Source organism: Rhincodon typus, chromosome 33 (assembly GCF_021869965.1).
Source record: "Rhincodon typus isolate 14 chromosome 33, sRhiTyp1.1, whole genome shotgun sequence".
NCBI lineage: Eukaryota > Metazoa > Chordata > Chondrichthyes > Orectolobiformes > Rhincodontidae > Rhincodon > Rhincodon typus.
Genome location: NC_063364.1, coordinates 18,068,698 through 18,096,486, shown reverse-complemented (window position 1 = coordinate 18,096,486; position 27,789 = coordinate 18,068,698). Strand labels below are relative to the sequence as shown.

The window sequence follows — 27,789 nt, the reverse complement described above, 5'->3', positions numbered from 1 at the left end:
GGTAAGTGACTTCCCAGGATTTGGCTTGTGGAGTGGGAGTCAGGGGCAAGCAAAGGAGGCTGGTTTTAAGTGGCCACTCTATGGTTAGTGGCCTGATTCACACCCAGACTGAGGACTTTTTTCCAGTGGTTGCTTGAAGACACCCTTAATTGATCATTATTTGATGACTAAAGCATCTCGATAACTAATGAGTCAGGAAAGTTGACCATGCGACTTCCCAGCCAGAACTGAAATTTGGAAGTGGCGGATAAGGTACCTTCCTGATGCCAATCTGACTGATTATCAGTGCATCTCAGAAGGGGAAGATTCTGCAAAGTGTGATTTAATGGATAAGAAATGCTGGTACATACCAATATGTGAACAGCCCCTATTAAGGTGCATAAAAAGAATGAAAGAAAGACTTTCACTTGAGTAGCAGAGATCATGAGTACCAAACATCTAGAAGTTCTCTACAGTGGAACATCTTTGAAGTGCAGTCACTGTTCTAACACAGGAAATTTTGCAACCAATTTACCCACAGCTAGCTCACACCAATAGCATGGTGATAATGACCAGATAATCTCTCTCTCAGAACATTTAAGGGATGAATATTGGCTAGAACACAGACGAAAATCACCAAATATCCTTACAATAGAATAGCATGTTTATTTCATTTAGTTACCTCTACGATGTTGCTTCCTCAAAGGAAACTGATCAGGACATATTCATCACATCCACCATCTCAACGTGTTGACGAAGGGAATCTTATTTATTTCTGTGACTTTTGATTTTCTTTTATAGTTGACTTTGAAGATTTCTCTTACTGCTATTTTCATGTGATTTCAATTAAAGTACTAAGTTTATTTTCCTTGCATTGTCCAGCTTTAGTCTTTGGGTTTGGTTTTTGACTGTTGCATGTTGCAATATTTTGTTATTTTAGTTTTGTCATCACAATTTCTTTTTCCGTTTGTGTCCATTGAAGTGTTGAAGTCATTCGACTTGGGCATAGCTACTTCATAAACTGGGATCGAAGGATGTATTATGCCAAGAAAAACACATCCGCTGAGGCACGAACCACGACACTTAATGAAGAACTGGGACAAATAGAGTACATATTTTCTGACAAAACAGGAACTCTTACGCAGAATATAATGATTTTCAACAAATGCTCAATTAATGGAAAAGCTTATGGTAAGTTTCGATGTTTTGTTTGAAAAAATAACTTGCATGTTGCACTTACAGTGGCAACTTTTGTGAAGTGCTCCTTGTTAAATGATTCTACTTTCGCCTTCCAAACCAGCCATAAAATTCAACAATGATATTCATATGTTTTTTTTAAAAATATTGAATAAAATAGAAGTCCTTGAGTCAAGGTGAAAACAACAAATGCTAGAGATCAAAGCGGGTCAGACAGCATCCATAGAGAGAGAGCAAGCTAACATTTTGAGTCGAGGTGATTCTTAATCAGAGCTGAAGTGGTGTGGAGGGGACAACATTTATGCTACAGTTGAGGGACAGGGTTGGTGGGGTGTAGAGTGCTGGGAGAGAGAAGATGTTGATAGCTCAAATTAAGTGGTCAGAATGTGAGTCAAGATGTCTTCTCTACTACACATTTTCAGTTATGTCACTGATGTGATTCACAAAGGATGTTCCCCAAAGTGACCACAGAGGGCAGTAGTGGGGCCCACAAGTGAAAACCTTCAAACTGATCCAAAGACTTGAAACTCACGAAAACGATGGTTGGAGCAGTACAGGGCATGACAGGGATATATCTCATTGAATGCTTAAAGCAAATAGTGCTTGCTTGAATCCCCTTTCACAGTTACCTCCATTGTTAAAGATAAGTGATAGTAATACATCACGATATACAATCCTATTTGTTTTATTAGTGTATTGTTTTAATTCTGTTTACATTGCATACCAATATGCAGACAAATATGTTTATGAGGAGAATTGGTTCAGTCTTCGTGGGTCAGTGAATGCCACTTGAATGTCCAACTGTGAAGAGCAGAGCCAGATTCTGCCTTTACTCAGCATTTATGCTGCTATTTGCACACCCTGGATTACTAACTTAGATTGAAAAAGTGCCTGACCTATACCAGTTCAGATCAGCGCGGACTGGGGTTGAATCTTGATTATTTCTAGTCTTTATAGTCCAGAGGCAGATACTCTACTTCCAAACCTTCTGGGGACCCATGCTAATTATGAGATTTGACTACTGCATATATGATAGGAAATTTTCAAAAAGCTATTCCTTCATTGTGAAGAGGGTCATATTGCATATGAATTGGTGACATGCTAGTGGTTCAGGTCATTTAGTTACTTGGGCATTTGCATTTTCAACTAGTCCTTGGTAGCACACCTGTGCTAATAGAAATAGACGGCTTTGAAAACAAGGTCAGTTTTGACTGCCATAATTAAAGTTTCCCCCTACAGCACTGTATCTATAATAAATAGATACAGTGCTGTAGGGGTAAACTTTAACTGTGGCAGTCAAAACTGTCTATAATAAATAGAACAGTCTTGATCCCAAACATATCTTGATTAAGAGCAAGCAATATAGTTTGGATGAACCATTAGCTAATGTCCTTAAATCTGACTGAAATATTTAAATGCCCTCCAAACTCTCAATAGTTTTTCCCTTATGCACATTTAAATAAAATTCAGTATAGAATTAGCTTTAAAAATTGAATTAATTGTGTTGCTGTGACGCAGTCTGGATAGTGAACAGACTGGCTATTTTTTACTTCATGCAAACTTGTGATTTTTTTTGGAATTCTCCTATCCCAAAGCAAATTATTTACTATTCTAATACATGAGTATGAAAGAAAGCCTGGTATAAATCCTGAGTGATTGTGTTACTGGGCTGATTACTGGAGAGGTTTCCCAGCAACGAGACTGCATCAGGAGCTGTCATGGAACAGTTCCCTATTATGACTCTCCTCTGCGCCCCATTCCATCCCCAACCCTCTACCTTCATCCTCATCTCCTGCCATACTGCCCATTTCCAATGGGCAACTCCTGTCCCAGCACTGCCAGGGTATGCCTGTTAAATGTGCATTCATTGCCCGCCAAAGGCCCACACACAACCAGGCTGCCCAGTGCGACCCATACTATTGGTAGTGGGGGCAGGGGTGGATGGACAGCTGATGAACAGGCAACCCATGGGTTTGACGTGCCTCACCCTCTCCCAAATGCCAAGCAGGGGAGTGTAAAATCCAAACAGAAACAAAAATTTCTGGAGAAGCTCAGCAGGTCTGGCAGCATCTGTGGAGAGAAATCAGAGTTAATGTTTCAGGGCCAAGGACCCTTCCTCAGTGTAAAATCCAACTGTGTGTGTATGCTGTTCTCAATGTGAGGCTGACAGTCTGACTTGTTTCACCAGACTGTTAGAACGTCAGTCTTCCCAGTTAATTTCCAGGTTTTACGTATTACTGTCTAAATTAAATATTGCTTTTTTCCCCTCTAAATGAGGAGTGGAAATTCTTAATGATTTTTTTGTACAATTCTTTTTCAGGAGATGCTTATGATGAAATGGGACATAAAATTGAAATATCTGAGGTAGGGGCACAATGAGGAAAGTGTTTGAAAATAGGTGATCACTAGAATTTTATAGATGTTTGTAACCAGGTGTCATTGTGTTGAAAAACAATTTTCGTGTAGCCAACTTTTGTTCAAGCTGTGATCTGACTTGAAACCTTATTTCATATTCAAACCTACCCACACCAGATCTCAACCCAACAGTCTCTGCTGAAGTCTAATGTCAGCTTTACAATCCCAAACTTTCATCCTTATACTCACCTGAGATTTGTCATAAAGTTTAGGCTCATCCTGATCTAACATGCCACTCTAACCCTGAGGACCTGAATTTATCTAGTTAATTATTCCAGAATAAATAGTGCAATACCTTCATTAGTATAGATTTATATTCCCTGTATATGATTATACAAACATAAGGTTGTTGACTTGCTCGCCGAGCTGGCTTGTTTTCATTCAGACATTTCGTCACCATGCTAGGTAACATCATCAGTGAGGCCTCCAATGAAGCGATGTTGTTCTACTCCGCTCGGAATTTATACTGTCTGGTCTGTTATAGTGAGTAGTGCAATTTCCGGTTTTGATCTGTATGGGTTTATATATGGGGTCCAATTCTATATGTTCATTGATAGCATTATGGGTGGAGAGCCATGCGTGTCTATGTTTGGCTTGGGCTGCTAGAATAACACCGCTTCGTCGGAGGCCTCACTGATAATGTTACCTAGCATGGTGACGAAACGTCGGAACAAAAACAAGCCAGCTCAGCGAGTAAGTCAACAACCTTACCCACAACCCGAGCTACAGATCTTTGCTAAAACTTCAAATACAGACATGAATTAATGGATTCTTCAAGCGTATTTATCCTATCCACATTTCAACCTTGTCCTGTCACAAGATCTCAAGTTTTTAATTTGGACTAGCTGATCCTTGTGTCTCTTTTTATGGCTAGGATACGTTTGTGTAACCTCAGTGTTCATTAGCTTGTGCGTTTTAGTTGCCACTTCAAAATCAACCCTATTACTTTCTTAAACCAACCCTAAACTTTCCTTTTTTTTAATGCCATCCTGCTCTGTCTCCTCCCTTTCCTGTCAACAAACGCTACCACCTTTTCTTTCTCCCCATTTGGATACTTTGCCCCTATTGAGGGTCGTCATGGCAAAGAATGAAGCTCACAAATTGCATATTGATATTATTGACCGACTCTACTCCCACCCCCTCATAAGCAATAAGTTCCTGCTCTCTGAAGAGTTCTTCCTCGCATCCCCCGTACATCTCTTGCTTAAAACCAGACACCTGTGTCCAGTTCTTGTCTCATCAGCTATTGGAAGCAGCATTTTGGGTTATCAAATTTGTCCTCAATCTCCTTTGATGTAAGAGAAAAACCCCTTGTATCTACATTCGCTCATTCCTGGAATCATTATGGTAAATCTGCTCTGCACCCTCTCAACAATCCTCACATCGGTCCTCAAGTGCAATGATCAAAACAGCATGCAACACTCCACAGCTTCATAAAGGCTCAGCATTAATTTTGTACTCAGTGCCTCTATTTATGAAGTTCAAGGTCTCATAGACGTCAGTGACTACTCTGTCAAGATCTGGAGCCTCAGGTCCCTTTGTCCCTGCGTCCCTGCATACTCTTTAGCACTGTGTCATTGGCGGCATCTCCCAATCCATTGTGGCAAAATGCATGTTTCTAAGCATCAAATTCCATTTGTCACCAGTCTGCCCTTTCAACCAGCATATTTATGTCCTGTTGCAGTTGATGTGTATCATCCTTCATGTTTGCCACACCTGTAAGTTTGTTATCATCCACAGCTTTAAAAATTTTATATTGCTTTTTGTTGTAATATCCATGACATGAATATACATCTAAAAAAAAGCAGCCTTAGCATTGAGCCTTGGGGGAGCACCACTGTGTATCATCTTCCTATCCTGTCTGTGCTCCTTTCTGATGAAGCAGAAATTCTTTAATCTGATAGGTTGAGAACGACTGTTGATTGTCCTATTCCCCCAGGCCCCAGATCCCTGTAGGAGACACTAAACTGGAATCCAATCCCAAACTCAGCAGGTAGTGAATCTGTGGAATTCTTTATGGGAGAGGTCTGCCAAGGCTGGGTCATTAAGTACATTCAAAGCCGAAAAGACAGATTTTTAATCAGTAAAGGAATCGTGGGCTATCTGGATAAAGCAGGAAAGTGATGTTGAGAATTATCAGATCAGCAATTGCCTCATCGAATGGGATAGCAGACTCAATGGGGCTAATGGGCTACTCCTACTCTTACAACCTTGTTGTCACAGTTTATCCTGAGGTGAGCTTCCGAACTCTTACATGTGTCATCACTTAGATTGCCTATTTCCACCTCTGTGATGTCACTGAACTTTTCCAATGTCTTAGTTTATCTGCTGCTGAAATCTTCATCCATACCTTTGTTACCTCAAGATTTGCTAGTCTCCTATGTAAGTAAAGTCACCAAATAAAGTCATCACAGTCCTTTCGGACCATAGGCTGCTCTCTCGTTATAGAGAGCTGTCTGCTGGTGGTTTAACCTGAAGGAGGGTCATTCATGTTCACCTCAGCCAGTGCAGGAATTGAACCCACACTGTTGGTGTCATTCTGCATCGCAAACCACCAATCCAACCAACTCCCAAATGCTACCCTCCATAAACTTGAGAAAACTCTGCTGCTAATGTCTTAAGTTGCAGGAAACCCCGTTCCCCTATCAGCCCTGTGTTTGCGGATCTACATTGGCTCCCAGTCAACCAAAAGCTCGATTATAAAATTAGCATTCTGGTTTTCAAATTCCTCCATGGTCTTGCCATGCCCAGACTCTGGCATCTGCTGCAGCTCTGCCACCCTCTGAGATACCCATGTTCCTTAAATTCTAATTTCGTTTGTGTTCCCATGCAAGATTGCACTGTTTTTGGCCACATTTTCAATTGCTTTTCTCTAGGCCTGAAGTTCTGGAAGTGTCCTCTTCATAACCTCTCTACCTCACTACCTCCTAGAAGACATTTCTTAAAACCTGCCTCTTTGACAAACTGGTCATCCAACTCAATACTTCCAATTGCAGCTCAATGTCATATTTTATTTGCTAATGTCCCTGTGAAGTGCCATGGAACATTTCAATAAAAATCTTGTATAAATATCAGTTCTTGTAGCATAGGGAGCACTGCTTTCTTCATTGACATATGAACATTAACACTGAAGAACCACTACTCATTGTAGAACCCCTGAGTGAAATCTAAATATTGACAACCCTGTCTAGTGCAAAGGAAAGTCTAAAGAATGACACACAGATCTATGTCATGTTTTCTTACAAATTACACGTTAGAAGGGCCTGAGATGTGGTCACTGTTCTTATAGCAACAGTAGACATCTTTAGTGAAAGTCAGCATTGATAAAATGTACAGATATTAATAAAGTGCAAACTGTTTTATTTCCAAGTTGAGAAAAGTGTGTGAATTGGACAGGGTGGCGCAGTGGCTCAATGGTTAGCACTGCTGCCTCTCAGTGCCAGGGACCTGGGTTCGATTCTACCCTTGGACGACTGTCTGTACGGAGTTTGTACATTCTCCCTGTGTCTGCGTGCGTTTCCTCCCACAGTCCGAAGATGTGCTGATTAGGTGGATTAGCCATGCTAAATTGCCCGTAGTGCCTCGGATAGGAAGTGTAGGGGGTGGGATGCTCCTCAGAGGGTCAGTGTGGACTTGATGGGCCAAATGGCCTGTTTCTACACTGTAGGGATTCTATGATAATTCTTTTTACTGTGCACTTTAGCAGCTTATGTAACAGCAGTGCATGAGTAATGTTTGTAATTAAAACATATTAAATACACAGTTCTCAAGTTCAGAGATTGAACATACAGTTACATCTGATAAAAGCTTCAAGGAGCCTTAATACATTCACTTGTATCTTGTGTAATCTAAATTAATAACTAGCAGCGAACGTGGTTCATATCTAATTCAGTGGCAGGCCAAGTGATCAGACTGTATGTAACCTCATCAGAATGTAATCTAAAAGTTATTTATCTTAATTCATTCTGTTCATTTTCCTACTTAAATTGTTTCCTTTGATGCAAATGCCCCTTTGGGAAAAATTGCAATGAGTTGTGCAATCATAGTATTAATTCTGTGCAATAAAGCACATAAAAGTTTAGATTGAACTTCTATTCGCAAAAAAAGTCATTAAAATGTGTATGATTCCAGTATTGAAGTTTTAATCATTTTTCCCCTGTGATAAATAATGTTTGGGGTTTTTTCACATTGTAACTGATATGGAAGTGAGACTGTTGTAATAGTTTCATTGAAAAATGAGCCATTCCAAGAAAAGGAGATAAGAAATTACATCTGTAGAGAGCCTTTCACATCCTTAAAATTTTCCACAGGCATAAATTATTTTTGAAGCATAGTTTTTTGTTGAGACACAGCAGCCTAGTTGTACTTAACCAGATAGAATAAGAAATAATGAGGTAAACGGCCAGTAACCTGGTTTTGATGTTGGTGTTCAAAAGATGAATATTGTGTAGGTTACAGGGACAAATCAAATTAAATAGATTCCAAATTCAATCCTCTGAGTTAGCTGAATCATTCAAATTTCATCGAAGGAGATTTATTTGGAGAAATACATCAGTGTTAGTCAGGAAATGGCAATTTTAGCACTTAACGGATGTGCAAATTGCAAAAGATATTTAATACTCAAAAAGGTTAGTCTGCTGTGCTTAACTCCATGATGTGTGATTTGCTTTAGTTGTGTTTTTTATTGCCATTCACTGTTGTTGCACCTGCTTTCCTATAAACATTTCTTTTCTGAATCTGATTGCATGTTTGTCACTCAAGAAGTTGAGCATGCATGGCCATCCTTTTCCAAATTTTCTAACTTCTAATTAAAGAATTGTAGTATGGTGAGGGAACATACAATGTGCTCCATGCTGCCATTTCTGATTTGCAGGGAATACTTAAGTGTAGTTTAAAGGCTAAAAGGCCTTTTTCTGTGTTGTTCCGTATAAAATGGACCTCATTAAGATATTCAATGTAAAGTTCCCAACATTGCATTGTGCACTTCCTCACTCTGATGTCTTTGATATTGATGGGTCCATACTACCATTTAAGATTAATGCCGTAGACAATCATTTCTGGAACAATGGTTCAATTTAAGATTGAACCTGAAACAGACTGAGAAACACCACTTTAAGATTTGGATGCAAAGAGGAAGATTTAAGATCACGAGCAAACTTCAATACACGCTCCTGACCGGCATATCACAGTTATAAATAGGATTTTAGGAAAATGTAAAGCAGATGTGTAAAGTTTGCTGTAATTTTTACAGCCTCATTTGTTCTCTCTTCAATTCGTAGAAAACGCTGTCTGTGGATTTTTCATTCAATACGTTAGCAGATCTAAAGTTTAAATTTTATGATGCCAGTCTGGTGGAAGCAATAAAACTGGGGGATTCATCTGTGCACGAGTTCTTCAGATTGCTTTCGCTCTGCCATACAGTGATGCCAGAGGAGAAAAATGAAGGTAATATTAAAAATTACAAGCTGGAAACAAAACCAGCTTTCCTTGGAGTGTGAAACTTTCATTAGGATAGTTCTTGTTTAGTGGCCATGCAAAAGGAATCATAGCTTGTGCAGTTTGGAAGAAAAGACATTTTGAGAATTCAGGCCATGAGATAATTAAATGAGATTTAATAGGGTTCATTCTACAGATTTTAAAAAAAGCAGTCTATTTAAATGTATCTATGAAAATACGTGCAATTGTCACTATAGTGTGAAATACCGAATTGTGGTGACCTTGTTTGAGTGTCTTCTGCTTTGCCAAAAATAAATGCACGTCTGTTTTACACAAATCTGCGGTCATCTTTTACGTTAGCTGGCCTCATATGTGATTGGAGCTCAGGTTTACTGAGAATAAGAGTTTTGGTATAGACAGGTTAAGTGATTGTGCAAAAACCTGGCAGACGGTTAGCTCAGTTGGCTGGATGGCTGGTTTGCAATGCAGAGTGACACCAACAGCGTGCTTTTGGTTCCTACACCGCTGAGGTTACCATGAAGGACTGTCCTTCTCAATCTCTTCCCCTCCCTTGAGGCATGATGACCCTCAGGTTAAACCTCTCTAATGAGAGAGCAGATCTGTGGTGTGGTAAGTCTGTGGCAACTTTACAAGGGACAAAATAATTTCATCCTAATGTGCAAAGCCTCGTACTGATAACTTTACGGTCCTAGAATTTTGTGGGAATTAAACCTTTAAAAATTTGCTAGGTTTACATAAATATGAGCAGTATAATAACTGTAAACTGTTAGGTAACTAGAAAGTATCAATCATCATCATTATCAACATCACTGGTGGTCCCTCACAGATGAGGGTGACTCTCTTCCACTCTCAGGGTGAGTCTGTAGGTGGCTGTACAGTCCAATGTAGCTTCTGCAGATTCTGCCACACTGGGGGCAAAAGATAGCCTGAGAAGGGGTGAGTGGAGCATTAGTGTGGCAGCACGCTCCTTACGTTGTTTTCGCCTGGCTTCTGTTTTTTCCCCACAGCAAGTCTTGAGGTGCTTGATGCCTTAAGTATCAAACACCATTTTCAACTATCCATTCATTCAACAATATTCAGTCTGGTCATCTTGCATCAAACATGCCATCCCATAGTCCAATACATTTCATGTTAAATTCCCAATTTGCACTATTGACTTGCTCAATTCAGATGATAGTTTGACAGTGGCTTTGAATTATCAGGAGTAAACTGTCTACATGATATGTCGTGTTTTTTAAAATGGATTTCCAACCCTTGGATTTTTGTCTCCAGGAGAACTTGTTTACCAAGCCCAGTCACCTGATGAAGGAGCCTTGGTCACAGCTGCAAGAAACTTTGGTTTTGTTTTTCGATCCCGCACCCCAGAGACCATCACGGTGAATGAGATGGGCCAGCCCGTTATATACCAACTACTGGCCATTTTGGATTTCAACAACGTGCGGAAGAGGATGTCAGTGATTGGTGGGTTGAATACATAAAAAAATTATTTACATTCACTGATTTTCTAGGAAGATTATTGTCCGTTTGTACTTTGTTCCTTTAGAACAGTGGAACTGATCAGAATGATGTGCCTTATTTATTTTTGTAGCATTGATATTACCTCTGCCTTAATTATCTTGTATGTTAGTTAGAAATCCTGAAGGACAAATAAGACTTTACTCAAAGGGAGCTGATACAATTTTGTTTGAGAGACTTCATCCGTCTAGTGAAGACCTGATGTGTGTGACCTCAGACCATCTCAGTGTAAGTGCCTCTTCTGTTCTTTATGTATGTTTAATAGTTATCGGGTTAGATTGATAAACAATACAATAATTAAATTGGGTCTCGCATGATATTGTCACAATCGATCGAATATAATATCGGTGCACTTGGATTCTGCATTTATTTATTTCCTACTCTTCTTTCTTAATAATTTAGAACTTGCCATGTAATGCATTGAATGTAGGAATGATTGTTCAATTTGGTAGCATTTCAAAGTGGTCATGATTTTAACAACGGCAGTGCTCCAGAAATGAGGCTGGAAGACCAAACTAGTCTTTGGCCTCTTCATAATAATTTGGCACAGCTCATTGGTTGGGTTGGAATGAATTTTGGATGGTGCTAAAGTCCAGCGGGGTAAGGGGGAGGTGATTGGAAAAGGGCAACAGAGAAGGCTGGCAGAAAACCATAGTTGTCTTGTTAAGCCTGTTCCATCTCTCAGGCTCCTAATCCACGCAGCACACGCTGTAGCTTTTGTCATGAGGGTCCTCCTGTGACCACCTGGTGAGGCAGCACAAGTCCGAGGATTATTGGCCTGCGCTAGTCCTTCTGAACGCTGATTGTCTAAACAAATTCAGGAATCGAGCTTTGAAGTGGATGGAGGAGCCTCATTTCAAGATTAAAATGGGGCCTGTGTTCACTTTAGGCAGCTGTCAGCATCACCCAAAGAAAGTAAAAGACCTGATCAGTTTAGCCACGGCCAGAGCACCCATGTCAATTTGGCAAAGGCCTTTGCTTTGCTGAATCGATTACTGTTGTTTCCTGTTTATGCCTGTAAAATGGTTGCTACTATGTTGAATTTAGACATGTAGCTGATTAAGCCAAATGTATTGTCACCATAGATTGGTAGCTGATTAGCTTTTTGAAACAATTTTTACTTGGTTTGAATCTCAACAATTCTGAGTTACAGTGTTTTTAGCAACTCGTTCCCATCAGTAATTGCCCTTGAGAAAATAGTGCCTTCTTAAACTACTACATTCCATGTAGTGAAAATGTGTCCAGTGTTGTTGGAGAGGGATCTCCAGGATTTGTGCCAGCAATGATGAAGGAATGATGATATCTTTCCAGTTCAGGATGTTTCATGACTTGGAGATTAAAGTGTAACTGGTAGTTTTCACATTCACCTGCTGCCTTGTTCTTCCAGATAAGTGGAGATTATGGATATGGAAGGTGCTGTCAAAGAAGTCTCGGCAAGTTGTAAATAGTGCACAATGTAGCCGTAGCATGCTGGGGTTGGAGGTAGTCAATATTGAAGGTGCTGGAATAGGTGCCAAATAATGACGTTATTTTGTCCTGTATAGTGTTGAGCTTTTAAAATGTCATTGGAGCTGCACTCACCCAGGTCAGTGGAGAGTATTCCATCACACTCCTGACGTGCACCTTGTAGATGGGGGACAATTGTAACTACAAGCTTCAAGGAGTTTTGGCAAAACTAGAGTCAATAGAAATCATGGAGAAAAATCTTCATTGTCTGAAGTCATATCTTGCGCAAAGGAACATGGCTGTGGTTGTTGGAGTCAATTATCTCAGCTCCAGGACATCTCTGCAGGAGTTCCTCAAGGTAATGTCCTTGACTCAACTATCTTCAGTTGTTTCATCAATGACCTTCCCTCCAGCATAAGATCAGAAGGGGACACATTTCCTGATGCTTGCGTTTGATTTGTTGAACGTTCAACACTATTTGCGTCTCCCCAGACATTGAAGCAGTTTGTGTTTCTATGCAGCAAGACCTGGACTATATTCAGAGTGGCTGAAAATGGCAAGTAACATTCACCCCACATACATGCCAGGCAATGTCGAAGTCCAACGAGAGAGAACCTGATAATCTCCTCAAGATATTCAGTGGTGTTACAATCACTGAATCCATCACTGTCAACAGCCTGGGGTTACCATTGACCACAAACTGAACTGGACAGTTGCTACAAGAACAAGTAGGATAGGAATCCTGAGGTGAATAACTCACCTCCTAACTCCTCAAAGTCTGTCCACCATCTGCAAGGCACAAGTCAGGAGTGTGATGGAATACTATGCATTTGCCTGGAATTGATGCAGCTCCTACAACCATCAAGAAGCTCCACACTATCCAGGACAAAGCAGCCCAGTTGATTGGAACCCCATCCACTGCCTTTAACATTCATTGCCTTCATCGCTGAAGTACAATGGCAACTACGTGGTGCACTGCAGAAACTCACTCAGACTGACCCAACAGCATCTTCCAAACACATGACCTCTAGCACTTAGAAGAACAAGGGCAGCAGACTAATGGGAACACCATGAGAGTGGTGCAGAGGGCTATCAAGGCTAGATCATTAAGTATATTCAAGGCTGAGATAAACAGATTTTTAATCAATAAGGGAATCAAGGGTAATGGGAAAAAGGCAGGAAAGTAGAGGTTGAGAATTACCAGGTCAACCACAATCTCTTTGAGTGATGGAGCAGATTCAATGGGCTGAATGGCCTGCTTCTGTTCCTGTGTCTTATGATCTTGTGACCATCACCGACAAGTTCCTTTCCAATTAAAACACCAACCTGATCTGAAACTACAGGCAGAATCAGAAAGGGCCCTAAGTGATGTGCTCTGTGACGAGAAATGTGGGAGAACTGTGTGAGAAGGCAAGTGAGGCCTACCTCAACATCAGGAGCAACAAATGACATCTTTCCAACAGACTTCCAGGTGTCGAGCTGAGGTTCCCACCAGGCAGGGGCAAGGTGCCTATTGAGGGGGTTATTGCTTGTGTTTGGCCTTGTTAACTGTGCATCTCAACGCATTAGTGTGCAGCCTGCTATCCTACCAGCCACCACTAGGAAACTATTCACTGAGAACTCTCAACAAGAAAATTTGAGGGGGTTAACTGCTCCTCTGGGTGGCCATCTTGGACACCCAGCAACAATATCTCAGGACGTGCTTCAAAGAATCATAGTGTCATACCATGGAAACATTTAAATGTTGTCACTGCACCTGTATTGACCACTTCCTCTGGCAGTTCATTTCACATATGAACCACTGTCTGTGTGAAAACGTTGTCCCTCAGGTCCTTTTTCTGCTGGCATCTGACCCCTGCCAGTCTCTCGGAACCTCATGGCATCTCTCCAATCCATTTAAAGGAAGCTTCTGAACTTTAAAGCACACTTTAGGGTATACCAGGAACTAATATTGAAATACTGTAACAAGCACACTCTGTACACTGGAACAGGCACCCTGGCTGCATATTAGGGCTGCTCACTTGCTCCCTCCCTGTACACTCTACTTGAACTTTCCTGAATGCTGATAGCCTTGGCTTGCCTTTTTGAACTTTACCCTCCAAGCCAGGCTCATATTTTCTATGTCTTGCCTTGCTATTTAGCGCAGACAGTGAGGCCAGGAAGCTTGTTGTGTTTATCGGCAGTGCTTTGTCAAGTCAGGGGAGATAGCCTTCAGGGTTCTAGAACAGTCAATCAAGGGCAGACACTGTTATCAGTCCAGAGGCTCGGACACAATCGGCCACTTTATAAGGGGTGAGGAGCTGAATGTCAGGCAGTCCACCAGCTGTTTTGGCTCCTCCTGCCCTATTGTGGGCTGTTTTCTCTGGAATGAGTAAAGGAGGCATTGAGTGGGATGAAAGTGGGTGGCATGGCTGTTAGTTCTGGTGCTGGTAGAACAAATGTATTTAGGTCTCCCGAGCAAGCAGTATGTACAATGTGGGAAAGTGTGAGGTCATACACTTTGGTAAGAAGAATAAAAGCATGGACTGTTTTCTAAATGGGGAGAAAATTCAGAAGTCTGAAGAGCAAAGAGACTTGGGAGTTCTAGTCCAGGATTCTCTCAAGGTAAACTTGCAGGTTGAGTCAGTAGTTAGGAAGACAAATGCAACTTTGGCATTTATTTTGAGAGGACTTGAATATAGAAAAAGGGATGTACTTCTGAGGCTCTATAAGGCTCTGGTCCGGGCACGTTTGGAGTATTGTACACAGTTTTGGTCCCCATGTCTCAGGATAGATGTACTGGCCCTGGAGCGGGTTCAGAGGAGGTTCACAAGAATGGCCCCAGGAATGGAAAGCTTAACATATGAGGAACGTTTGAGGACTCTGGATCTATACTCGATGGAGTTTAGAAGGATGGGGGGGATCTAATTGAAACTTACAGAATACTGAATGGACTGGATGTTGGGAAGATGTTTCCATTGTTAGGAGAGACTAGGACCCGAGGGCAAAGCCTTAGAGTAAAGGGAAGACCTTTTAGATCGGAGAAAAGGAGAAATTTCTACAGCCACAGAATGATGAATCTATGGAATTCACTGCCACAGAAAGCTGTGGAGTCCAGGTCATTGAGTACATTTAAGATGGAGATAGATAGGTTCTTGATTGTCAAGGGGATCAAGGCTTACGGGGAGAAAACGGTAGAATGGGTTTGAGAAACTTATCTGCCATGATTGAATGGTGGAGCAGACTTGATGGGCTGAATGGCCTAATTTCTGCTCCTGTGTCTTATGGTCAGTAGGCAGTTCAGAGGCTGTGCAGGGTTGGGGGTTTGGGGTGTGTGATAGTGAGTGAAAGAAGATGAATTAAAAAGAAGTTTCTCTACAGCAACTTACAATTAGGTAGCACCTTTTGCGCAATAAATCACCTCAATGTACTTGATAGAAATATTATAGAAGAAAGTATGAGATCCACAACCGCATAGTGGGTCGGATCTCAAACAACAATGAGACATCGACAGGATAGTTAAAAAGGTGTTTGACACACTTGCCTTCAAGCTCAGTCCTTTCAATATAGGAGTTGGGAAGTCATGTTGAGGTTGTACAGGATACTGGTGAGACCTCTTCTGGAATACTGTGTCCAGTTCTGGTCTCCCAGTTATAGGAAAGATATTATTAAACTGGAGAGTGTTCAGATGAGATTTACAAGGATGTTGCCGGGTATGGAAGATTTTGAGTTATAAAGAAGGTCTGAATAGGCTGGGACTTTTTTCCCTGGAGCAGAGGAGGTTGAGAGGTGACCTTAAAGAAGTTTATAAGATCATAAGGGGTATAGACAGAGTTAATGGTAGCTGTCTTTTCCCTAGGATGGGGATTTTCAAGACTAGGGGACACATTTTTAAGGTGAGAGGAGAGAGATTTAAAAAAGACAATTTTTCACGTAGAGGATAATTCGCATGTGGAATGAACTTCCTGAGAAAGTTGTTGTTGATTTGCCGAGCTGACTGGTTTTTGTGCAAATGTTTCGTCCCCCTTCTAGGTGACGTCGTCAGTGCTGTGTAGCCTCCGTCGAAGTGCTGTTGTTCTGTTCCACTCTGAATTTATATGGTCCGGTCTGTCATGGTGGGTAGTTCTGTTTATGGTTTTGCTCCGTAGTGGTATGTAGATGGGGGCTATTTCAACATGTTTGGTTCTGACACCAGTGGTTGAAAACCAGGCTACCAGGAATTCTCTTTGTTTTGCTTGTCCTAGTACTGTGAACAAGATAATAACACTGAAGATGTCACCTAGAAGGCCGACAAAATGTTTGCATGAAAACCAGTCAGCTCGGCGAACCAACCAAAAACCCCAGCCTCAACCTGAACTACAGATCTTCGCTAAAACATTCCGGAGGAAGTGGCACAATGGATACAACTACAGCGTTCAAAAGACATTTGGAGGGATATGGGCCAGGAGCAGGCAGGTGGGACTGGTTTAGTTTGGGATTATGTTCAGCAAGGACTGGTTAGACTGAAGAGTCTGTTTCCATGCTCTATGATTCTGTGACAGAGTACAGGAAAGAGATAGAGCTTAGTGGTGTGGTGTAATGACAACAATCTCTGCCTCAATGTCAGCAAAATGAAGAAGCTGGTCGTTGACTTTAGGAAATAGAGTGGAGGACACACCCCTGTCTGTATCGATGGTGCTGAGGTGCAGCTTCACATTTCTAGGATTAAATATCACCAACAATCTGTCCTGGCCCGTCCATGTCGACGCTACAGTCCAGAAAGCACACCAGTGCCTGTACTTCCTCAGGAGGCTAAGGAAATTCAGTATGTCCACAAGGACACACCAATTTTTATTGATACATCATAGGAAGCATCCTATCCGGATGCATCACAGCTTGGTATGGTAGCTGCTCACCCAGGACTGCAAGAAATTACAGAGAGTTGTGAACACTGCCCAGGCTTTCACAAAAAGCAGCCTTCCTTCCATTGACCCTGTCTGTACTTCCCACTGTCTTGGGAAAGCAACCAACATAAAGACCCCTTTCACCCCGATTAAACTCTCTTCCAGCCTCTTCCATTGGGCAGAAGATACAAAAGTTTGAAAACACCTACCAACAGATTCAAGAACAGCTTTCCCCCGCTGTTATCAGACTTGTGAACGGACCTCTAATCTATCAGAGTTGATCTTTCTCTGAAACTTCTCAGTAGCTATAACACTGTATTCTGAATTCTGTTCTATAACCTTGATGTACTTATGAAAGGTATGACTTGTCTGGTTAGCACGGAAAACAATGCTTTTCACTGTATCTAGGTACATGTGACAATAATAAATCAAATCAAGTCTTTTTTTTATTGTTGTTCTTGGGATGTGTGTGTCACTGATTGAGTCAGCATTTATTGCCCATTTCCAGTTGATCTTAAGAAGGTGCTGGTGAGCTCTCTTTTTGAACCGTTGCAGTCCATTTGGTGTAGGTACACACATAATGCTGCTGGGAGGAAGTTCTAAAATTTTGACCCAGCAACACTAAAGGAATCCTGATATATTTCCAAGTCACGATGATGTGTGGCCTGGAGGAGAACTAGCAGGTAGTAATTTTCCAATGAATCTGCTGCCCTTGTCCTTCTAAATGGTAGTGTTCATTATAGCTTTAATGAACTGGTTTCAACCAATTATAGTTTCATAGTTATCATCACTGAGACTACTCTTCAATTCCAACATTATTAATTTAGTTTAACTTCTAGAAGCTATAGGGTGAACTTTGAACTCTTGGTCCCAAAGCATTAGCCCAGGTTTCTGGTTACTAGGTCTAGTGATATTGCCACCATGTCACCTTCACCCTGTTCCCCATTTGTGGGTCATGGAAATCACATGCAATTCCAGACAAGATATTGAAAATCAGAGCCCTTTAAATTGAATGGGAATACATTAAAATATTCTACCTTTTCAGCTAATTGATCAGCTTTTGTCACTTACAGTCTTGAATAGTGTCAGCTTCTCAAACCCTAAAGTTAAATCATAAGACATTGGAGCAGAACTTAGGCCATTTGGCCTATCGAGTCTGCTTCGCCATTCAATCGTGGTTGAGAGTAGTTCCCTTCAATAATTCCAAAACCTTTGATAGGGCCATTGTCTTTGGTTACTAAATTGGTTCCAGCAACATATTTGGTAAGCAAATCAACTGAGCACTTGACATACTCAAATGTTCCCAATATTTGACCATCTTTAGTGGATATTTATTATGTTATAGATCATTAACAAAATTTGCCTGACTACTTTTTCAGCATCTTTTTCAGCACCAGCCTTTGCTGGTCACATTGGCAGGAAGCGAATCAATGTTGGCAGATAAAGACAGGCGATAGGTATATAAATGGTGTGTTAGCTTCAATGCCGAGGAGACAAGTCAATAACTGTCAGGAAAGATTGATTGTGCTTTACCTAGTTACATCTACACTGCAAGCGTCACATCACCTCAGTTACAATATACTTCCTTGGTAATTGCATCTAAACTGTATTCTGGCAGATAAATGGAGAGAACTACCAGAAAACTGGTGGCTAAATTTAACACTTTTTGTCACTACTGGTAACTTTAATATCTGATAGCTCGTCTGGGGCGATGGCCTGGGCAGTATTATTGCTGTACTATTCATCCAGAGACCAAGGTAATGTTCTGGGGACCTGGGTTTGAATCCCACCAAGATGGATGATGAGATAACAAGTTGTAGAGCTGGATGAACACAGCAGGCCAGGCAGTATCAGAGGATAATGTCCTGTTTTGAAAGGCTGTGCAGCTCATTACTTCCTGTTTATTCCTGAGTCTAGTTCAAAGCTTCAGAGGCTACCAGATGCGATGATATAATCCTATTCCATGCACAGTATTGGCAAGATCACGTGGAATGGTAATACTGGCATCATTTACACCTATTGATTCAATGCCTGGGGTAGCAATTAGGCAAGAGATGCTACAGCTCTGTCTGAAGATTGTTACAACTGAGTGACTTGCTTGAGCCACTTCAGAAGGCAGCTAAGAGTCAACCACATTGCTGAGAGTCTGGGGTCACATGTAGGCCAGAACATGTAAGGACAGCAGTTTCCTTCCCTGAAGGGCATTTGTGACCCAGATGGGTTTTTCCAACAATTAAAATGGTCATCATTAGGCACTTAATTCCAGATTTTCACTTATTTCAAAGTTCACTTCATGATGGCAGCAGTGTAGGGATCCTGAACTCAGGTCTTGTCCACTCCATCTGCTTTTGTTTTCCTTTCTTCTCTTTCCTTTTGTTTTTTTTTCTCTCTTACTTTACTTACTGTGAAGAGTTCCGATGGCACAACGGCAGCGAGTTATCCCTTTGCGGGCTCATGGCGGGGGAGAGCGAGCCCTGAGGCAACATTGGCGCAGTAGGCCCAGCGGTGAAAGATGGCACCTGAGGATCGGCAACTTCGTCATTAGTTGGGTAACGTTGAGGTGGGACGCAGCGAGAGATTCCAATGTTGGTAAATCTGGCACAGGTGGTGGTGGTGGAAGTGAATCGGCCCAGCAGCAAAAGATGAAGCCTGAGGATAGCGAATTCAGTGTTAGTTAGGTATGGCGCAGATGAGGCAGTGGTGGTTCTGAGCAGCTCAGAACTCCAATGTAGACGGACCTCTCTTTAAGCTGTATCTTTTCATTTTTCTCTTTTTTTTTTTTCTTAAACGATCACAATGGCTCTGTACTTTGGCAACACATGAAAGCCTTTCATTATATTGTATTGTATTTCTCACTGTAAAACACACGTGACAATAAAATCATTCATTAATGAAATCATTCGCATCATCCATCATGAGACAGTAGGAACGGCCGATGCTGGAGTCTGAGATAACAAGGTGTAGAGCTGGATGAACACAGCAGGCCGAGCAGGAAAGCTGACGTTTTGGGTCTGGACCCTTCTTAGAAGGGTTTTCTGAAGAAGGGCCCAGACCCAAAACATCAGCTTTCCTCCTCCTCTGATGCTGCCTGGCCTGCTGTGTTCATCCAGCTCTACAACTTGTTATCTCATCATCCATCATGGTGGGATTCAAACCCAGGTCCCCAGAACATTACCTTGGTCTCTGGATGAATAGTGCAGCAATAATACTCCCCAGGCCATCGCCCCAGACGAGCTCACCATCACCATCATCTTGTCGAGGGCAACTAGGGATGGGCAATACATGCTGGATCAACCAGTGAAGACCACATCCCATGAGAATTTAAAAAAAGATTCTATATAGATCCAACACGCTAGTGAGATTTGACAGCATATTACATTATAGACTCCCTGCAACTCTTTGTAATTCTGTAACTTTGCAGGTGCTCAAAGACAGATTTAAAAACTGCTTAATCAGTGTTAATTGGCAAGTATTAAATCTAATTTACACCTCAACATGATTTCTGCACCTTGTATAATGGCATGAGGTTTATCAATGCCTTCACCTTGATGCTTCTGTTAGCCACTTCACTGTATTGCATTTCATTGAACAAAATTTGTGTAAGGTTGGAAATTTAATTTAAGTTTCATTCAAAGCAGTTTTAGTCTGAAGACCCTTTTTGTGTTAGTGAGCTATCTTGCAATTCAGTTGAGGAAAGAACAATAAAAGTTGAAGAAGGACTGACAATTCAAAATTTCTTACCTAGAATTGAATCTCTCTTTTAAATTTGTGGCTATTCTGAAGATAATAATTCATAATGTTAAGCGTTGTAGGTGACTTATAAATAGCTACTGCAGCGTGCACTTATTATTTGAATGTATATGTGTGGTTAGCCAGCTCCTCCTGTTAACAGTATGTTTGTATCAGATTTAATTAGCCACCAATTTTTGAATGTTATTGCAAATGCAGAGTTGAAATTATTGTTGGCTCTAAGCTACTTAACTGCTTTAAGAAACCTAGGTAACATGGCATTCAGTTCAATGAATCAATGTACAATTGGTAAGCCTTTGCATTCCTGAACAAATTTGAGTACAGTATGTTGGTATGTTAGGCTGGCACGGTGGCTCAGTGGTTAGCATTCATGCCTCACAGCGCCGGGACCTGGGTTTGATTCCACCCCCGGGTGACTGTCTGTGTGGAGTTTGCACATTCTCCCCGTGCCTGTGTGGGTTTCCTCCAGGTGCTCTGGTTTCTTCCCACAGTCCAAAGATGTACAAGTTAGGTGGATTGGCCATATTAAATTGCCCCATTGTGTCCAGGGATGTGCAGGTTATGTGAATTAGCCATGGGAAAAGCAAGGTTACAGGGGTAGCATAGTAGGGTGGGTTGGGTAGGTTACTCTTTGATGTGTGAACTTGATGGGCCGAATGGCCTGCTTCCACACTGTAGGGATTCCAGACTATGGTAACATTTGATTTTTGTATTAAACACCGTATAAGGTTCATTTTACTGCACTATTATAGCAGTTGTATTTCTTGCTAATGAGCATGAATGTATTCTAAAGATGAATCATATGCACTGGAAAAATGATGTCCAAACAGAAATAGCTTAATATTCTCTTTGCTTTGATTGAATCATGAATGTAATGTCATTTCCATTGTCGGCAGAAAATTGTGATCTCTAAGGTAATTGAAATTCATACAACAGTAAATTTTAGGAACCAATTAGAGAAGCTTTTAATCCTCAGATGATTCAAAAACAAACTTCTTTGTGATTTCTGCGTCATTTCTTTCGACCAACATTTATGCGATAGAAGCTGTTTGTGTTTTCAGAAACATGCTGGGAGTAGCCACTCTGTATAATTCAGTCTCTGATGTGACTCATGACATAAATACTGCTGCCCACAAACACACAGATATGTACAAGTTTGTTTAAATAGTGCACTTGTGGCCAGAATCTAGTAATCATCCATCAGTATGAAATATTTTTCACATTTTAGAAGATGTGAATGGAAGCCCTGTGAGGTATCAGACCTCTGTGCTGCTTTGTTGATGTTCAGGCGTATAAAGGAAAATTTCTCATGGTCTCATACCAACCTGGGAGGATCCTTATTTTCTAAAACATGGAGAGTATCTTCATTGTGTCATAAGATGTAATTTATTAGACCATGAAAGAAAAATGAAAGACTAGCATTTACATAGAACCTTTCATGATAACAGAGTGTCACAAAGTATTTTACCAGTGCTTTGGAAGTGTAATTCCAATTGCACACAACACACTCTCACATACAGCAATGTGATAATGACCAGATAATTTGGTCTTGCACTGTTGATTAAGGAATAAGTATTGGGCAAGATAAGTAGGCAAAACTCCTTAACTTTTTGTATCAGCCATGACTTTTTGGCTCAGTCTCTGGCGTGGGGCTTGAACCCGTAACGTTTTGGCTCAGAGGTGAGAGTGTGATCAACTGAGCCATGGGTGGCAACTTACTTATGGTTTAGAAAGTTTCATTGTGTTATTTGAATGGTTTATCAGTTGCATTAGTGCAGGAGATTAATTTTTTCATACTACTACTGATGCTAATGCCCAGGAACAGTTACTATATTTTAATTTGCTCTTGGTGGTTTACATCTATTGCTGTGGTCAGCAGCAAAGTGAACATGAGCTGGAGGCCCAGCTGCAATGGCCAAATATGGAGGACATGCTTTCAGTCAACAAGAAGTGAAATATTTTTACTTATTAATGTGCTGTTATATTTACAATTATTGATACAGTCTAGAATTGTGCTTTAATTTTTTTTTGGAAAACAAAAAGCATCCTTGATCAAGGATAGGAATTAGTTCAACTGCCCCTTGGTCAACATGTATACAGGGTTCCATAGGAATTTTCCTTTGCTTTACAGAGATGCCATATTTTTTCTCAATCAACAGACCAAATTATCTGCCACTTTGGGACTGGGATATTAAACCAAGTTTCTGCCTCTCCTGGACGACATTCGTGATTAACAGTAACAAAACTGATCACTCATCACTTTGATGTTTGTGAAATCTTAGAGTCAAAGAACAGCACTGCATGGAAACAGACTCTTCAGTCCAACTTGTCCATGCTGATCAGATATCCTAAATTAATCTAGTCCTACTTGACAGCATTTAGCCCATATCCCTCTAAACCCTTCCTATTAATATACCCATCCAGATTCCTTTTAAATGTTATAATTGTACCAGCCTCCTCCACTTCCTCTGGCAGCTCATTCCATACATGCATCACCCACTGCATGAAAAAAAGTTTCCCCTTAGGTCCCTTTTAAATCTTTCCCCTCTCACCTTAAACCTACATCCTGTAGTTTTGGAAACAAAATTTTGTTTCTGATTTACAGCATTCGCAGTTCTTTCAGTTTTCCTCTAATTCTGGACTCCCCTACACTGGGGAAAAGACCTTGGCTATTCACCCTGTCCATGACCCTCATGATTTTATAAACTTCTATAAGGTCACTCCTCAGCCTCCGACGCTCCAGGCCAAATAGCACCAGCCTAATTACTCCTAATTTCCCCACATTATGGTAGTCACTGCACTTCAGAGTAATGCATTCTATGTGAAGCACTTGAAGAGTTTCTGAAAAATTTCAACAGACAATATATAAATGCCTTCCTTTCTAGTCTCCTCTCATCCTTCCCCTCTCCCACTGTTTCCAACCCTGGCGTCCTTTTCCCTGTCTGCAATTCCAAGACATTGCTCCAACAGGTGTAAATCTAAAAGTAATTATCAGCTGTTCCTAAAAGTACAATATATTATAATTTTCTGGTACTTACTCTTAAGAGATTGCTGATTTACTTCTCAATGTGACACTTGTACACAGGAATTTGCAGGGGAAGGTCTGCGAACTTTAGTGCTCGCCTACAAAGATCTGGATGAAGCTTACTTTGATAAGTGGCAGAAAAGACACCATTATGCCAGCACTGCTCTTGAAAACCGAGATGAACTGCTTTCTGCCTTGTACGAAGAGATTGAACAGGACCTGATGGTATGACTGTGTGGAAGATTGCGTTGTCACATCAGTGAATTGCACTTGATGTATACATGAAGATTGTGACCTGTGTATGATTCTAGCTTCAATTTCATAAGTGACTACATTCATATTACAACCTGGCCCTTATGTTGGTTTGACGATGAGCAAATTTTCTTGCATAATTATTCTGTTTAATACAACTAAAAGGAGACTTTTGCATAAATTTGAAAAACAGGGGGATCATCAGATTTTATGATAAATTTCCTAAGAAAGCAATGCAGCATTTAGAATACCCGTAGCATATAGATAATTTTGACATAATCATTAAGTGTGAATGTTTCCACCCATTTATTTTGGAAAATAATGAAACAAAATTGCAAAGTATCTGGTGTGTATCTAGTTGTTCCAGAGGTGTTAGGGCACAATGGAAAGTGTCTCTGTCTCGTGTTCAAGTCCTACTCCTAGACTTGATGGTCATTGAACATGAATAGGTAAAGCAGCCAAACAGGCTGAGTAAGAACTTGTAAACCCTTACAACATACATCATTGGCAAGCAGTAAAAGTTGGAGAGAGTCCTGACCAGTGATGTAATGGAAAGAAATTGGAGCCTGTACCATTGGTGTTCTTGGCTTCAGGCTACCACATGCGTGTAAGTATGTTTAGACCCAGCAACATGCACTCATTGGGTGCCCACTGGCACAGTCAGCTGGCTGACCTCAATGAATTGGATCCAAGCCAACAGCATGGAGCTTGCTGTTCAGTCTGTCTGGGCCAGCCTTGGGACTTGCCTCCTCACCCTTCCTTTCGTAGAGGTCATGGAGCTACGGGCTTTACCTGCCTTGTGTCAGAGAGTGCAACGAATATAAATTCAGTAAAATCTGAATCAGTACTTTGTTTAAAAATATTGAGTATAAAAGCTTAATAGAGAACTATTAATGCATAACGTGTAATTCACTGTGTATATAATTCTGCTTAGTTGCTAGGTGCCACTGCAGTAGAAGACAAATTACAAGAAGGGGTTTCTGACACTATTGCCAACCTAACCCTGGCCAATATCAAGGTTTGGGTACTTACCGGAGATAAGCAAGGTAAATAGTAACTTCATTATTTTATGAAAGATTATTTTAATGTTTATCCTGATAAACCTATTAGGTTTAATCCATCTGAGTTCTCTTAGATAATTACCAATAGCTACGTTGGGAATCAGAAATGGACGGAGTAGAGTGGAGCTGAAAGTTTAAATGGATGTTTTTTCATTCGCATTTGTCTTTACGAATTCACCTCAACATGCTTTGCTTGTTCACTGGTTCTCAGTTAATATCTGGAAGGAATTTTTTTGAAGATCCTTTTATTGCGTAGAGTCATAGAGATATACAGCATGGAAGCAGCCCCTTCGGTCCAACTCATTCACGCCGTCCAGATATCCTAAATAAATCAAGTCCCATTTGCCAACGTTTGACCCATACCCCTGTAAATCCTTCCTATTCATATACCTATCCAGATGCCTTTTAAATGTTGTAATTGTACCCACCTCCACCATTTCATCTGGCAGCTAGTTCCATACACGCACCACCTTCTGTATGAAAAAGTAACAGTTTTGCATCGAAGGTTCATATAAATAGTGTTAACTATTGTGTGTAAGAATATTCAATGGACTTTGAACTGACAAGCAACTGATTTGACCATATGGAACAGTGCACGGGCTGATGTACTTAAAAATTTACTAGATATTTTGAGGTTTTGATATAAAAGACTGGATAGAATAACAGATTTATTCATCCAAGCAGGTGTAAGAATATCCAGCAATGTCTTCTCTTCTTGCCTATACTCCAGTAACTCTGGAGATCCCAAAAATCTATGCTTTCTTTTACATTCACATGCTGTCCTTCATCAGTATTACCTGTAGTTATGGCATTGAGATCCACATGTGTGCTGCCAACTTCCAGGTCTATCTCACCATCATCTCTCTCCACTCCCTGTACAAACTGCATGTTGTCCAACATCTAGCCCTGGATGAGCTGCAAATTCCTGCTAAATTTTGAAAAAGGGAGAAGCAGTCGGCCATATCTGTTTGTTAAAGAGGTTGTATAAATGCAAATTGCTCTTGATATTGTACCTAATTTGACAAAGGCATTGTCATGCAAAATTTAAGCGTACGAACAGCTTTTTCATACAATTGAGAATTGGAACAGTAATTGCTAGAAAAGTACAGTAGATTTGCTACAACCTGGAAAATAAATAACGGGTTAATATTTTCAATGTAAATTCTATGTCAGAACTTGAAATAGGAAGCTAAGATCATTGTTAAGACTGGAAGTAGGAAGGTAAGGCCATTGTTAAGATTGGAATCAGGAAGCTAAGGCCATTGCTATTACTAAATGAGAATAGTTCAGGGTTGCGTGTGGGTGCAGAGGTGACAGGAGAGAGGTAAATGAGTAGAAGAGTAATTGATAATGCTGACTGCTACACCAGGCAGACATGTTTCCATGTTTTGGCCAAGTGTCATTTTTGGGAAGTTTTATGGAGGATTTCTTTCAAGCGTTTTGCATTAGCAATCCTCAGTGCTTTTATCAATGAATCTTGTGGCTGTAGAAGAGGAATTGCTGACCATGTTTAAATCCCTACTGCCACCTGGTCAAATTGCTGCAAGTCATTTGAAGTCTGCTGCTCGGCTGTTATTCTGTTCCTCTGGTGTAGTGGCCTATGAGAAATGGTGGTTACTAGGGTCTCCATCGTGGTGATGGATCAGAGTGGAGCTTTGGGAAATATGATAGGCATAATCCGTCAGCTGAGGGAGGGAGTAGGGAGTTTGAGAAACTTTGGTTTGAAAAAAGAAATCATCGTCGAGATACAATAGAGGCTTAGAAACTGTGTGGCACAACAGTGTCTGTATGTGAAGCAGCTGGGAAGAAGGATAATGAAAACATTAAAAACAAAAGGGAGCTTCAGTCAAGGATGATAAGTCTGAGTGGCTGGATGTTGTCATTCTAAGTGAAGTGAAAGCTGATGTGAGTGGTGTGGATTGGTAACAGCCTGATTCACAGCAGAGGGAACATGGGTAGCCCAAAGCAGGACAAATTACATCAGACTGATCAGCTATTCAGTCTTCACTGTGATGTTGGGAATGACTGCCATGATTTAAAAGCAAAGAAAAGAACAGTAAAATCAGATGTGAGAAAAATCAGGTCCTCAGATAAATTGATGTTTGGCTGAGAAACGTATCGTTCTCCTAAATGGATTCCCTTATATTTTATACTTCACAGCCGTTTTGTTCTGCAAATTCCAATGGTCACAAACTGATTTTTCTTTGTTAAAATTTATGCTTTTTATTGAAACCCATTTTTCAAAACCATGTTTTTATTGTTAACCTTCATCATGATTTATGGGCCTATCTTGCACTCTCTTTCTTCCCTTCAACTTCAACTGCATCCTGTATCTTAGACCTCAAACTTGGATCTTGACTTATGGAGCAAAGCATCACTCAAAAAAAATTGGTTTAATGGAATTTTTGTGCCACTGCAATCTAGTTGAGGTTTGAAAATCCTCGACTGGAGGTCCAATTCCAAACTGCTCCATCTTTGTTTTCCCACACGGTTTCAGCTAGTGGTCTAGAGTTTTTCTTTCCGGGATATGGGCTTCGCTGGCTGGCTGAGAATTTACTGCCTATTCCTACTTGCCCTTGAGAAGGTAGTGGTGAGCTGCCTTCTTGAACCGCAGTAGTCTACCTGCTGTTGATAGATCCATGGTGTCATTAGCAAAGGAATTCCAGGATTTTACATAGAACATAGAACATAGAACATTACAGCGCAGTACAGGCCCTTCGGCCCTCGATGTTGCGCCGACCTGTGAAACCAATCTGAAGCCCATCTAAACTAAACTATTCCATTATCATCCATATGTTTATCCAATGACCATTTAACTGACCTTAAAGTG

General features: G+C 40.8%; 1 protein-coding gene across 1 annotated transcript in view; it reads left to right on the top strand.

The window, feature by feature from the left end:
• The window catches only part of atp8b4 (ATPase phospholipid transporting 8B4), a 93,113-nt gene that overhangs the window by 25,306 nt on the left and 40,018 nt on the right, over window positions 1-27,789 (top strand). The window contains exons 7-13 of the mRNA XM_048615920.1: window positions 962-1,170; window positions 3,497-3,540; window positions 8,871-9,036; window positions 10,321-10,509; window positions 10,676-10,791; window positions 23,707-23,871; window positions 24,833-24,944. Coding sequence (XP_048471877.1) covers window positions 962-1,170; window positions 3,497-3,540; window positions 8,871-9,036; window positions 10,321-10,509; window positions 10,676-10,791; window positions 23,707-23,871; window positions 24,833-24,944 — 1,001 coding nt within the window. The remainder of the gene's footprint in view (window positions 1-961; window positions 1,171-3,496; window positions 3,541-8,870; window positions 9,037-10,320; window positions 10,510-10,675; window positions 10,792-23,706; window positions 23,872-24,832; window positions 24,945-27,789) is intronic.